Raw genomic sequence first — 12,619 nt, forward strand, 5'->3', positions numbered from 1 at the left:
ACTAATACATATATGTAATATAATAGTAAATATATATATATATATATATATAGATATATTATAACTTAATTAACATATATATGTATTAAATAATAATGATAATTAAATAGAATATATTATTAATCGATTTGATGTTTTAGAAATGCACAATTTTCAAGTAATCAACACCCCTTATTAAGGGGGTGCCATTAGCACTCCCCTCTAACTAATAAAATAAATGGTTATACACCATTTTCATTATTCTTTATTTATTTTTCAGATTCAATATGAATCACATATAACACCTTAGTTTTTTTATTTAATAAATCTCAATATTTAAGCTTTAAATGCAAATATTTATGAGTAATTCAAGTACCCAGCATCTGTTATATTTAGTGAAACATTTTATTTATAAGACTAAACAAGCTAGTGATAAAGTGTTAAGGCTAGAAATGTGTTGGCAAGTCTAGTAAGCATGACTAATCAATCTAGTGATGAGTTGTTTGGGCTAAAAAAATATGAGTTGACAAGACTTTTGATTACAAGACAAGTCTAGAAAGCATGACAAAGAGTACTAGAAGCATGAGTTGTTTAGATTATCTTATCCTTAAAGAAGAGTTGTCTAGATTCTCTTATCCTTAGATGAGTTGTCTAGATTCTTTTATCCTTATTGTCTATATTCTCTTATCCTTAACAAATGAGTTGTTAAGATTCTTTCATATTTATAGATGAGATGTTAAACTCTCATGAAAATATAATCTTGAGAGCAAAAAGAACAAGTAGTTAATGCAATGAATTTATCTACAAATAGGGATTGAGAGGTCACTATTTGTGGATACTAAAAATAAAAAATCTTTCTATATATACATAATTAAGCTTGAAGAAAGGAATCAAAGGAAAAAGTAGGTAAAATCAAAGTGAGTACTTATGTGATTTATGAGATACATGCATGTTATATATAAAGTATTTTATGCATTACAAGTTATGTTGACATGCTTGTTTTATATGAAAACAATGATATACATATTCAAGATATGCATGATGATGAAAAATCATTTACATGTTATCATATGTGTTTCACAAGGCATGAAAATTATTACATGTCATGTATAACCATAATATCAAGCGTCCGGAATATTACAAGAAGGGACGTCTTGCAAACGAACCTTATAGGGCAACCTTTTATGGATCTGGGGGTTAGCAAACCTCAAGACAAGTATGGTATATATGCATGTGACAAGTGAGATTTCAAAAGAATGTTTTATGCATGATAAAGAATAATATTTTATGAATGTTTATGAATGATAAGAATGTTTTTATACATGATCAAGGGCTTTAATGAATTATCATTCACAAAATATCATGAAAATTTCTCATTCATGAAACCATAAATACTAAATACTCACTAAGCTTATAGCTTATATATCTCATGTATGTATCTCAGGAATGAAGTAAGAATGATATGCATAAAGTAGTATGGTGTTAATCAATAAGCAAGTTTTGTTGTAATACAAGCTATAATTACGTTTCCGTTAAGAAATTTATTCTTTGATGAAATTTTAAGATATGTTACAAATAAAGTTGAATTTCAAGTTCAGATTCAAGATTTGGTAGTTTTATCATGTAAAATAACGACAGCCAATATAAAAAAGACGTGGGACGTTACATCACAAAAGAAACTAATAATTATTTATTTTCCAGATTCAAATATCAATCACAACATCACTAACAAACACTTGCGATTGTCATATGAAACTAAAAAATATATAATGGTTTAATAGAAATGGTGTATTTTTTTTATTTTGTTCTACTTGACTACTGATTTATTAATATATAAAAAGATATGTAATATATTATTTCGTTATATAAATGTAAAAAATTATTCATATCAAAAAATTTCAAAAACTTAAATTACCTATTAAAATTTATTTATTAAGGGGTCGTTTATTAAATGCTTACCCGGTAAGTACTTACAAGATAATTTTCCTCACCAAATGAACATGACAAGGGTCAAGAATGTTATCCGGTAAGAACGATGATAAGGATGGAGGGTTTTACCCGGTAAGTGAGGGTGACGGCTCTTACCCGGGTAAGCGTTTACCAGACAAATTGTTGCATGAAATACATATTGATGTACTACAATCTTACTCAAACAACAAGCACTTAACGGGTAAGCATTTAGGTAAACAACTCCTAAATTCAAAGATTTACATGCAATAATTTTAATGATTTATTCGTTTAAATTTTTTGCAAAAACTTGATCAGTAAATTAGGTTTTTTTGAATATTCTTGAAATTAAATTATATTATTGTTTTTAAGTCGAAACAAGTGATAATGAACGTTAAATTGCCGTTATCAGCAAAGGCCGTTGGCTGGATCCTGGATCCTCCCTCCGCTTTGGCATTCTCCGCCAATCTCTCTCTTACCCAGGCCAGGTGGCCCTTTAAGAACTAGGGTTTCTGGTTTTCTTCAGATTCCTACGGTTTTTTCAATGCGAATTTAACTTCAATAACCGGATTCCGTTGCCATCTTTACTCCGAAGCTGTTTTTAATTTGTAACCAGACGTGATTAGTTGCTGCTGGGGATTGGGGTGTCTGCAGACTTGTTTGATACACAATCATCCATCAACTCTGTGTTTTATGGCTCTACTTCACTCATCTGCTCTCTGTTTCGGTGCCATTTCGTTAAATTTTCGACCGTCTTCTTGGACGAATCGGTTGTCAAGTTCAGCGGATTCGAGACTGTCTAGTACTGTGAAAGCTTCCGGCTTGACATTAACGCCATTGACTCATCCGTCGTCTCGGTTTTCTTCTCCACCTTGCACACGCCCAGGTACGATTGATCTTTCCTTTGACTATGTTATTTCGGATGTACTAGTGGCTAATGGCACTACTAATTACTCCATCCATAACTACAGTGTAGCTATTATGGATTTCAAGCGGGTTGTCCTTTGATATTGTTAAAAGTTACGAAGTTTCTGCAAAATCAACCGTAATCTGTTCTCTTTGTGCTACTTCTTGTAATGTTTAATGTGGTTAGAAATTTTCGCTCAGACAGTTTAAAATCTGTATGAATTTTTCGTTTGGATTGTTAGGCTTGACTTAGATGAGTCAATCTCCTTTTTTTCTGGGGAGCAGAGGAGGTTAATTCAAATTCCGAAGAAGATGTTGTAGTTTGCATGGTTGACAGCCGCAATGGAAGAAATTTTCTCTCCAGTCAAATGCTTGAAAAGGGAAATGAACTCATATAACGTCTTTAGCCATGATTAAGCATCAATGTTGTCTCTTAATTAGTGTTGTCTCTGTTTTGTTACGGAACTGAAACATTAATTTTATAAGCGACAACTTGAATCGATGGAATCTATTATTTTTTTATTAAGAGTTGGTGCAGAAAAGTGAAAAGTGATGACCGATGATCATTTAAAAGGAATAGGTGAGAAAGGAGTTTAGCTGTTCAGGCTTCAAGAAATGTTCCATCATTCTTTCTAATTTTAGTTCTTATGTATGTTTCTAGTTGTGATTTTTTGTGTAATTTCTTTCAGGAAGAGTGCAGTCAAGTATTCAGGAATCACCTGAAACTGATGAATCCTCTCTTGTGGTCTGCTTTGGCGAAATGCTAATAGATTTTGTCCCTACAATAAGTGGACTTGCGTTAGCTGAATCCCCTGCCTTTAAAAAGGCACCTGGTGGTGCACCTGCGAATGTTGCTGTGGGTATTGCCCGCCTTGGAGGTTCGTCTGCTTTCATTGGGAAGGTATTCCACTATGTTCATTTGACTTTCCAGACGTTGATAAAGAACAACGAATCTGCATAGGTTGAAACAAAATTAGTAGTAACTAACAAGTCCTTGAAATAATGATAAACGATGGGAACAATCGACATCTCAAGATACTCCATTCAAATGTATTAAGTTGATTAGGAAAACGAAATAGAAAGAGAAACAAACCCATGTCTCAGCTGTCTTTATGAATGAGGAAGTTTGATGAACTCATAGTAAGCTTTTAAATCTGATCCATTGAAACATGGAAATTGTTCAGACACCAAACCTTCAAAGTAAAACCTAGAGACGCTATGGTGATTTATTTCAAAATAAACATGATCAAAACAAGTCCATATATGATCCCATCAAAACCTATTTCCCCTGTGTAACCTTGTCTACTTTGTTGCTTTAATCTTCACATGAAGGTGTGAAATACAATATCCACTGGTTAAATATGGTACAAAGTTTCATTAGTTTTCCATTCCTGTGATTTTTATAGTTACAGGAAAAAGAAAATATTCATTATGTAGAAGAGTGCATTGGATGTTTAAAGTCAAGAGTTGTCTTGAGATTAAAAAGAATAAAAAAGCTACTCTCAAACGTTTTCTAGTTGACTGATTTCATATGATTTACTTTGCAGGTTGGAGAAGATGAGTTTGGTTACATGCTTGCTGAAATTCTAAAAGAAAACAATGTGAATAATGAAGGAATGCGCTTTGATCCTGGTGCTCGTACTGCTTTAGCTTTTGTGACACTTAAAAAGGATGGCGAACGTGAATTCATGTTTTATCGCAATCCTAGTGCTGATATGCTTCTAGAAGAATCTGAACTTGATCTAGATTTAATAAGAAAGGTATGTGTGAATATGTAAATCTCCTAATACTCGAGTTAACCAAGAACAAAGTAGCAAGAAGAAGATAATGTCTTAAAAAGAACAAATGAGATGTAGACAAGTGAAAACCCAGCATATAAATTCAAGAAAATTCACTTTCAGAGGCTTGATAATACCACGGAATTGTACAGACACATGTAGATAGATACATATGTGTTTATATGCAAGAATGTGGTTATGGAAATCAGCATTCTTTGTTGAACTTCCGTTCATTTTAGATTGATGCTCAATACATACATGTATATGATCCCTCTGTGGCATACATTTTTTTCTAATATTTGGTTGGAAAATTTAACATTATATATATATATATATATATATATATATATATATATGAAGGATTAGATCTTTGGGTTTTCTTGGTGAAAAATATATGAGTTTCAGCTGGAGCAGTGAAATTGGTTTGGATCCACCATTTGCATATTAATAATATGAAATAGAAGATTAGGTTCAATAATTTTACAGTTACATCGCACATAGGCATCTAGTATTTAACATAACATGAACTTCCATAGTATGATCAACAAATTTGTTCTTTTATAGATTAGCTAATTTGGTTTACATACATAAATTTTAGCGTTATATTGGCAGGCAAAGATTTTTCATTATGGTTCCATCAGTTTGATCACGGAACCATGCAAATCGGCTCATATTGCTGCCACAAAAGTTGCAAAGGACGCTGGTGTCCTTTTGTCTTATGACCCCAATCTGAGGCTTCCTTTGTGGCCATCTGCAGAGAGTGCCAGGGAAGGAATCTTGAGCATATGGGATACAGCCGATATTATCAAGGTAATTCACATCTTTAACCTTCTGGGGAACTTTTATGCAACTTGTCTAATGGTTTTGATTATTGTTCCTAATCAGATAAGTGAAGAGGAGATTGTTTTTCTGACAAACGGAGCAGATCCATATGATGATGAAGTTGTCCGGAAATTGTACCATCCAAATCTTAAGTTGCTACTTGTGACAGAAGGACCAGATGGTTGCAGATATTACACCAAGGTAATCCCCAAAGTAACATAAATGTATTGGTGGTTTTTTAAGCTATGGTTATGTCTGAAACTTGGATAATTTACCCATATGATGACAGTAATTACTAAGCGTTTATGATTCTAATCTTTTTGTGTATTTCGTTAAATCTATTTGTAGGAGTTTAGTGGAAGAGTGAAAGGCTTGAAGGTGAATCCTGTGGATACAACAGGAGCTGGAGATGCTTTTGTAGCTGGAGTCTTATCAAAACTCGCTGCAGATGTCTCATTGCTGCAGGTATGATGAGTTTGTAGCTGCAGCGTTATCAACACTCGCTCACTTCTAATCACATTTTCGTTCTTTTCTCAACCCGAGACCCAGAAAAGTGAAACAAATGTGCATTATAAAGATCATCATACATAAACTTGACTTTTAAGATTTGATTTGAATAAGGTGATGGTAATTAATTAACTAATATGGGTTTGTAGGATGAGAATCGGCTACGAGAAGCGCTTAGGTTTGCAAATGCTTGTGGTGCGATTACTGTGACGGAGAGAGGTGCGATTCCAGCATTACCGACACGAGAAGCTGTTATGAATGCTCTGATGGAGACTGTTGCATAGTTGTATATTAATCTCATTTTTCCACGAGGGGTAAATCGTGATTTGTGGTATTATCTGATTGATATATACGGATGAAGAATGGCAGTATGAGAGGTGGATAATAAAGTCATTCCTTTGTTGTTTCAAACAAAATGTGGTACTATGCCAATAACTACTCCATGGCTAAATTGGGACCAGTTATGGTGCGATTGGTTATGATCCCTCACATATGATTTTATTTTTCTAAATCACTAGTGTTCGACACCGTGCGTTGCGCTGTGATCAAAACTCAATTTAAGAAAAAAATGTAAAAACATCGACCCAAGCGGAAATTCGATGTGTCTGAAAACTCGGGATCGTATTTATATTTATAACGTCCCGTCCAACACCGTAAATCACGATTTGAAGAATACTAACATCAGATGAAAGCACGTCATTTAATCAACACTTTCATCGTATGTATATATAAGTGATATAATAGATACTTATAAGTACCGCAGTAATCACAACTCTTAGTAAGAAAAAAAAATGTGTCATTTGCATTCGTTTTACACAAAAATTTTACCAATTGGTTGATAGGTTTCAAAGGTCCATCATGCTTTTTTATACACATCCATCACCTTCTTCCAAACTATAATCTTTCTATTAATGTGAGATGATCAAAGTCAACCTTATTTCAGATTTGAAAAACACTCAAACCTCATGTTGTCAAGTCATCATCCTTGGTTTCACTTTTATATTTGCACTATAATTTTTACCATTTGGTTGGTTTTGATTCCAACTATGGTTATAGATTTCAAAGAAGTTCATCTAAAATAAGACAACTCTATCGGGTAAACTCCATGATTTGACACAAAGACATCCAATCCATCTTTCATTTTGTTCAAATCTTTCAACTCTTCATAAACGAGGGACAACTAAAACTCAACCACAATTCACCATTTCAGAATACTAAATTCTCATAGTGTCACCTCGCTAACTCAAGGTTTTCCTTTTATATTAAAGATTTAGACCGGGGTATATTACACAAAATAATTATCAAACCAAGATATATTGTATTTTCATATGTAAATCAGGTGCCTAAATATTTGAGATGTCAAAATTACGGTACCAAAATAAATGTTATAAAAGTATGTTATACAAAATAAAAAACAAAACAGAGTATATTATATTTTCATACAGTATGTTCAGCTATGTCCCGTCAAGTCCTGTCCAATTATGTCTGCGTAGCTAAATGAATTTTATGAACCAAAATAAAGTAAAACTTTATAAATAAATAAAAAATTGTTCCATTTATCGTATAATAGATTTGTTGTATTTATTTTAATACAAAAACAATAATTCTTAAAAGATAAATCTTTTGAGAAACAAATTTCAAATGTCTAAAGACCATGTTCAACCCCTTCTTGTCGGACAATCCGATGATGCATTCTCTCTTTAGGGTCCGAAATGGAAGGCCAACCACAATATTGCCGTTCACAATAATTTTATAAATCCATTTCATACTTGATCTTTTAACGAAAAAGCAGAAGTCTCGATAACTATCATTAAGAGAAAAACGAAATGGCTGATGAGGATCAAGCGGACCTCGATCGAATCTTTAAGCGATTTGATGCCAATGGAGATGGCAAGATCTCGTCATCGGAGCTTGGAGAAGCTTTGAAAGCACTTGGCTCTGTGTCACCTGAAGAAGTGCAACGTATGATGGCTGAAATCGATACAGATGGAGATGAGTTTATTTCGTATCAAGAGTACATGGATTTTTGTAATGCCAACAGGGGATTAATGAGAGATGTTGCTAAGATCTTCTAAATCATCTCTCAGCCATCTTCTTTGCGATCTAAAAAAGGGTTTTTCTTTTCTTTTAAGTCCGAGTAATTCTCCATGTAATTAATTTATTAAAAAGATGTAGAATATTGCTTAAGAAACAAAAAGGAAAATGTGACCTCTACCATGCCCCTTGTTGATTGTATTCTAGTCATTGTGATTTTAAATGGTCAAGAATCAAGCCATATGATTGTATTTCGAATGATTTGATTAATATGATTTAGTTCAACTTTAACAATCACTACAAAAACGAGGAGTATCAACGACGAATAGGTCAAAAACCAGTTCCCTCGCTAATCCGTCGCTGACCGGCGAGGGATATGGTTTTTAGCTTATCCGTCGTTGATCTGTTGCCTGATTTGGGACAGAAAAACCGTCGTTGATACTATGTTTTCTAGTAGTGAATATTTTCATCATCTTTAATTTATTTTGTTGTTAAAAATAAGTAGAAGCGTGGATCATATATGCAATGACAAGACGGACCTCCTGTTGTCACGATTAATATGATTTAGAAATATAAGAGATACAAAAATCTTTTAGTTAGCGGTGTAAATCTGTTGAAATTCAATTGATTTAGGTGGATCCGATTCAATCATCCAATGGAAGTTTAATTTTGTTATCTGATCCAATCCAACTAACATTAGACATGTATTGTTGGTTATCCATTGGATTGGATTCATCCAATATTTTGATACAATTTTCAACCAAGGATTCATCCAATATTTTGATACAATTTTCAACCAATTAATCAACCGTTTCAACCAAATATTCACATATTTTATTAAAAACCATTATGTATAAATATCAACTAAAAACAATATCATAAAATGTTATATTAGATGGATAATTGGATTGTCATTGAATCGGATTGGTTCGATTTTATTGGATTTTGGATTGTCATTCAAGAACCAACCGGATCCATTTAAATGTCGAAATTTTGAATCTTATCTGATTCAATTATAATTTAAATTGAATTGAATTGAATTACTACTTTTAGTACTATAGCCTATTTTCCAGGACCATTTCATCATAATATTATAGGTTTAGTTAAAGGAAATAATGTTTTAATTAACCATGAAATGAATTTATTTTTGTGTTTTGTTGAAAGATGTTTTAATTATTTAAAAAGGAAAAATGAAAAAATCACAACGCTAGAAGGAGGGGTTGAACCTCCGACCTTGTGGTTAACAGCCACACGCTCTAACCAACTGAGCTATTCCAGCTTTACATTACCATCACTTAATTCTCGTACTAAATCATGAAACACTAAAATGTGTCAATTTTTTAATTAAATGCTAATAGCATCACCAAATCGTAATTTTAATTAAATTTAAAGTGAATTGCGATTTTAGTCCCTGTTGTTTGTTAAAAGTTACAATTTTTGTTCTTGTAGTTTAGATATTACGGTTTTCATCCTTATAGTTTATATCATTGTTATTTTCCGTCCTTATGATTCATAATTTATAGTTGTTTCAGTTTTTATAGTTCACAATTCATTACTATTTTGGTCTCTTGTACTTAAAGATATAAGAAATTTTGGTCTCTTGTACTTAAAGATGTAAGAAATTTTGGTCTCTTGTACTTGAAAATGTAAGAAATAGTACATGGAAGAGTATAGCAATAAATTGCAAACCATAGAAATGAAAATCATAATTTCTAAATCACATAGACGAAAATCACAATTTTTAACAAACTATAGGAACGGAAAACATAATTTGCTCTGAAAACATAAAACATCAATTACAGTCGGTCAAGATGATTACGATTCATTTTGTTAGAATTATCTGTTTCATGACTTTTTTTTTTTTTAGTTTAATGATTTAATTAATATAATTAGGCATATTGTTAATTCTTTAACTATGTAATTGAAATTTTGTGAACGTATAATAGGAATTTTTTTTTATCACAAAAAATAGAACTGAATCCGTTTTGAGCTTACAATGTTCCCTTTTCTAGTGATATAATTTTTTGAATTTTTTAAATAAAATAGGATTTTTAATATTTGACGATTAATTATCAAGTTAAATTATATTTTTAAAATAAAAAAAGTTTAGTAAAGTCACCGGTGGCAATGACTAGGGATGTATATGGTTAGAGCTCGACCTCGCTTATACCTAGATCGAGTCAAGCTTTGTAATGTCAATGTTAGAACCGGCTTGTCTGAAAGCTCGATTAAATTTTTCAATCCATTTTTTCAATTCACGCTATATATCCATAAGAGCATCTCTTGGTTATTCATGAGCTTTTTCAACAAACTAGCCGTTGAAGAAAGCAAAATCCTATTAGGAGAGACTTTTCAAAATTGTGTCCTAATGATTGAGGTCCTGGAATATTTCATCTGCTTAAGGTTCGATTCCAGACGTACATAACAATTGTGGTCACTAAGTTTATCTGGACTGATTTCCTGTGGTCACAATTTCCCGAAATTAATCCAGACATAGCTTAGAACACCCTTAAAAAAACTATTTCAAAAAAAGACATTTAATCATTTCATCAGCTTCAAATACATATGACAGTAAACTTCAACCTTTCCAACAAATATACACTGCCCATGCCCACTATGCTAAAAGCCACCAACTCCATCAAATTACCAAAAATTCACAAGCAAAGGGTTTTTCCAAACACCCAATACTTTTCTATCATAGATGGATGTAGACTCAAAACTTCATCTTCATCCAGAAACATGATGATTATAACCATAATCGAATCCGATGAAAAGCTCAGACCATCTCATGTTGCAGATAAGGAATTAAGGATTACCTTTCAAAACAGGGTTAAGATTACCTACTGAAGCTTACATTTCTTCAAGAGATCATTATAAACAGGTCCCTTACCAGCTTTTGCAAGACTCGGTCTTAATCTTGATAATGTAGCAGAAGTCAACTTGATCCCTCGATCTACCATATCTTCAGCATACTTCACTGCTTCAGGAACAAGATTAAGATCACGTAACCCATCAACCAATAGATTTACAGTTTCCTCGAGCTCCTCTGACTTCTTGTAATTCTCAATCATGCATTTCCAAACTTTTATTGCCATATAAGGGTCCATCCCATCTATGAACACCTTAACTGCTAAACAGCAGTTGGCATGGGTTGGCACAAACTCATTTTTAATCATCTCAACAAATACTGGTCCAGCTTCTTTTACTTTCCTGCTCTTTATCAAAAACTGGAAAAGAAGATTATAACTTTCGGAATCAGGGAACACCCCATTGAAAACCATATCATCTAACCACCTTCTAGCTAGATCAAAATCCTTACGCTTTGAATACAAAGTTATCATCAAATTATACATTTCAGTATCGGGTTTGCAATCATTCTGCACAGCCATTGCAACCCAGAGCACTTCGGCAGCCTTCACATCACCCGTTGACACACACTCGGTTAGTGCAGCTTTGAAAAACCGCATCCCCGGATAACACCTCCTATCCCTCAAAGATTCAAAGAATTTCATAGCCTCCCGCAGCCCATCAGAACCCTTGAGCAACGTGTTTAAAAGAGAGTCGTAAGCTGGATAATTGTTAGGATCCCACCCAATTCCGACTACCATTTCTTCAAAAGTTTTTCTAGCGTTAACCGCATCCTGTTCTGTCTCCCATCCCTCTAACAAAATCGCATACGTATCAGCATCCGGCCTAATTCTAGTCCTAACAACATTCAAGAACTCTTTGGCATCTACAGTCTTCCCATCTCTACATATTGCACTGAGAAAAGAGTTCAAAGCTACGATATCGCATGCACAACCATACTGGTCCATTACTTCAAATGTCATGATGGCCTCCTGCACCCTTTCAGCCATCACATAACTACCAAAAACAGAAGCAAATGTAGCCAAGGAAAGTAACCCTTCTTTCTTCATCGATTTGATCGCATCCCACATTGCATCAAACATACCATTCTTTCCTAACATATCGACAATCAAATTCCAAGCATAAGGGCTATGTTTATCATTCAACTGATATCCCGACCACCGAAAAAACTTAACGACCGCGCCTGGGTGCGCATACGATAATTTAAGAACGTCTTCAACAGTTTCTGTAGAAACCCTAATTCCGGTATCATCTAAAACCCTAGTTACATCTAACGACGGTGTATGTGCAATAATTCCACATAGTAGTTTCACTTTAACGGGCAAATTAGGGGTGTCAATGTACGAAGCAAAAACTGGGCGCTTACTCGTTGGTGGTTGTTGGTTTATCCGGTGGTGATTCGGCTCCGAACTTGACGCGGGACGTTGCGAGGCTGGGTGTGATGAATGGTCGGGCTTTTGGCTGGTTCGACGGTCGTTATCCCGTGAGGAGCGTGGCGAAGATTCGCGACGACGTCTCGTCTGTTTGGTTCCCGTCATGATTTTTCCAATGGAAGTTGGAGGAGCGTTCGTCGTTGCTGTCAGAAACCCTAGCCAAAGAGAAAGGGTGAAGATGATGATGGTAAGTAAATAAAGGATTATACTCTAATTTTTGTTGTATTTTTAAACACCAGTTCCCTTACAATATAGCGACATAAATTTTTATCTTAATTTTTTATTTTTATTAATATAATATGATTTTATATAATTTTAATAAAAATGTTAATATTTTTATTTTTA

At 33.6% G+C, this 12,619-nt stretch overlaps 3 protein-coding genes and 1 non-coding gene across 4 annotated transcripts; 2 read left to right on the forward strand and 2 right to left on the reverse strand.

The window, feature by feature from the left end:
* Positions 1 to 2,392: 2,392 nt before the first annotated feature.
* On the forward strand, positions 2,393 to 6,396 carry LOC112518903 (probable fructokinase-6, chloroplastic). The gene is made up of 7 exons (XM_025126689.1): positions 2,393 to 2,812; positions 3,522 to 3,733; positions 4,380 to 4,592; positions 5,223 to 5,420; positions 5,496 to 5,633; positions 5,781 to 5,897; positions 6,089 to 6,396. The coding sequence occupies exons 1-7, from the start codon at positions 2,620 to 2,622 to the stop codon at positions 6,221 to 6,223; spliced, it is 1,206 nt and encodes a 401-aa protein (XP_024982457.1). The 5' UTR covers positions 2,393 to 2,619; the 3' UTR covers positions 6,224 to 6,396.
* A 1,369-nt stretch (positions 6,397 to 7,765) lies between these two features.
* On the forward strand, positions 7,766 to 8,014 carry LOC112500485 (polcalcin Syr v 3-like). Its single transcript, XM_025103981.1, has one exon. The coding sequence runs from the start codon at positions 7,766 to 7,768 to the stop codon at positions 8,012 to 8,014; it is 249 nt and encodes an 82-aa protein (XP_024959749.1).
* A 1,164-nt stretch (positions 8,015 to 9,178) lies between these two features.
* On the reverse strand, positions 9,179 to 9,252 carry TRNAN-GUU. The gene has a single exon. It is a non-coding gene; the product is annotated as a tRNA-Asn (tRNA).
* A 1,247-nt stretch (positions 9,253 to 10,499) lies between these two features.
* LOC112523790 (pentatricopeptide repeat-containing protein At1g77360, mitochondrial-like) lies at positions 10,500 to 12,430 on the reverse strand. The gene has a single exon (XM_025133470.1). It carries the CDS (start codon positions 12,377 to 12,379, stop codon positions 10,814 to 10,816), a length of 1,566 nt encoding a protein of 521 aa, XP_024989238.1. The 5' UTR covers positions 12,380 to 12,430; the 3' UTR covers positions 10,500 to 10,813.
* Positions 12,431 to 12,619: the final 189 nt, after the last annotated feature.

The sequence above is a fragment of the Cynara cardunculus genome (assembly GCF_001531365.2).
Source record: "Cynara cardunculus var. scolymus isolate 2C chromosome LG 1, CcrdV1, whole genome shotgun sequence".
Classification (NCBI taxonomy): domain Eukaryota; kingdom Viridiplantae; phylum Streptophyta; class Magnoliopsida; order Asterales; family Asteraceae; genus Cynara; species Cynara cardunculus.

Coding starts and splice junctions, on each gene's coding strand:
- LOC112523790 (XM_025133470.1), bottom strand. CDS start 12,379: ATGACGGGAACCAAACAGACGAGACGTCGTCGCGAATCTTCGCCACGC.
- LOC112518903 (XM_025126689.1), top strand. CDS start 2,620: ATGGCTCTACTTCACTCATCTGCTCTCTGTTTCGGTGCCATTTCGTTA. Junction 5,421..5,495: donor ATACAGCCGATATTATCAAG/GTAATTCACATC, acceptor GTTCCTAATCAG/ATAAGTGAAGAGGAGATTGT. Junction 5,898..6,088: donor CAGATGTCTCATTGCTGCAG/GTATGATGAGTT, acceptor ATGGGTTTGTAG/GATGAGAATCGGCTACGAGA.
- LOC112500485 (XM_025103981.1), top strand. CDS start 7,766: ATGGCTGATGAGGATCAAGCGGACCTCGATCGAATCTTTAAGCGATTT.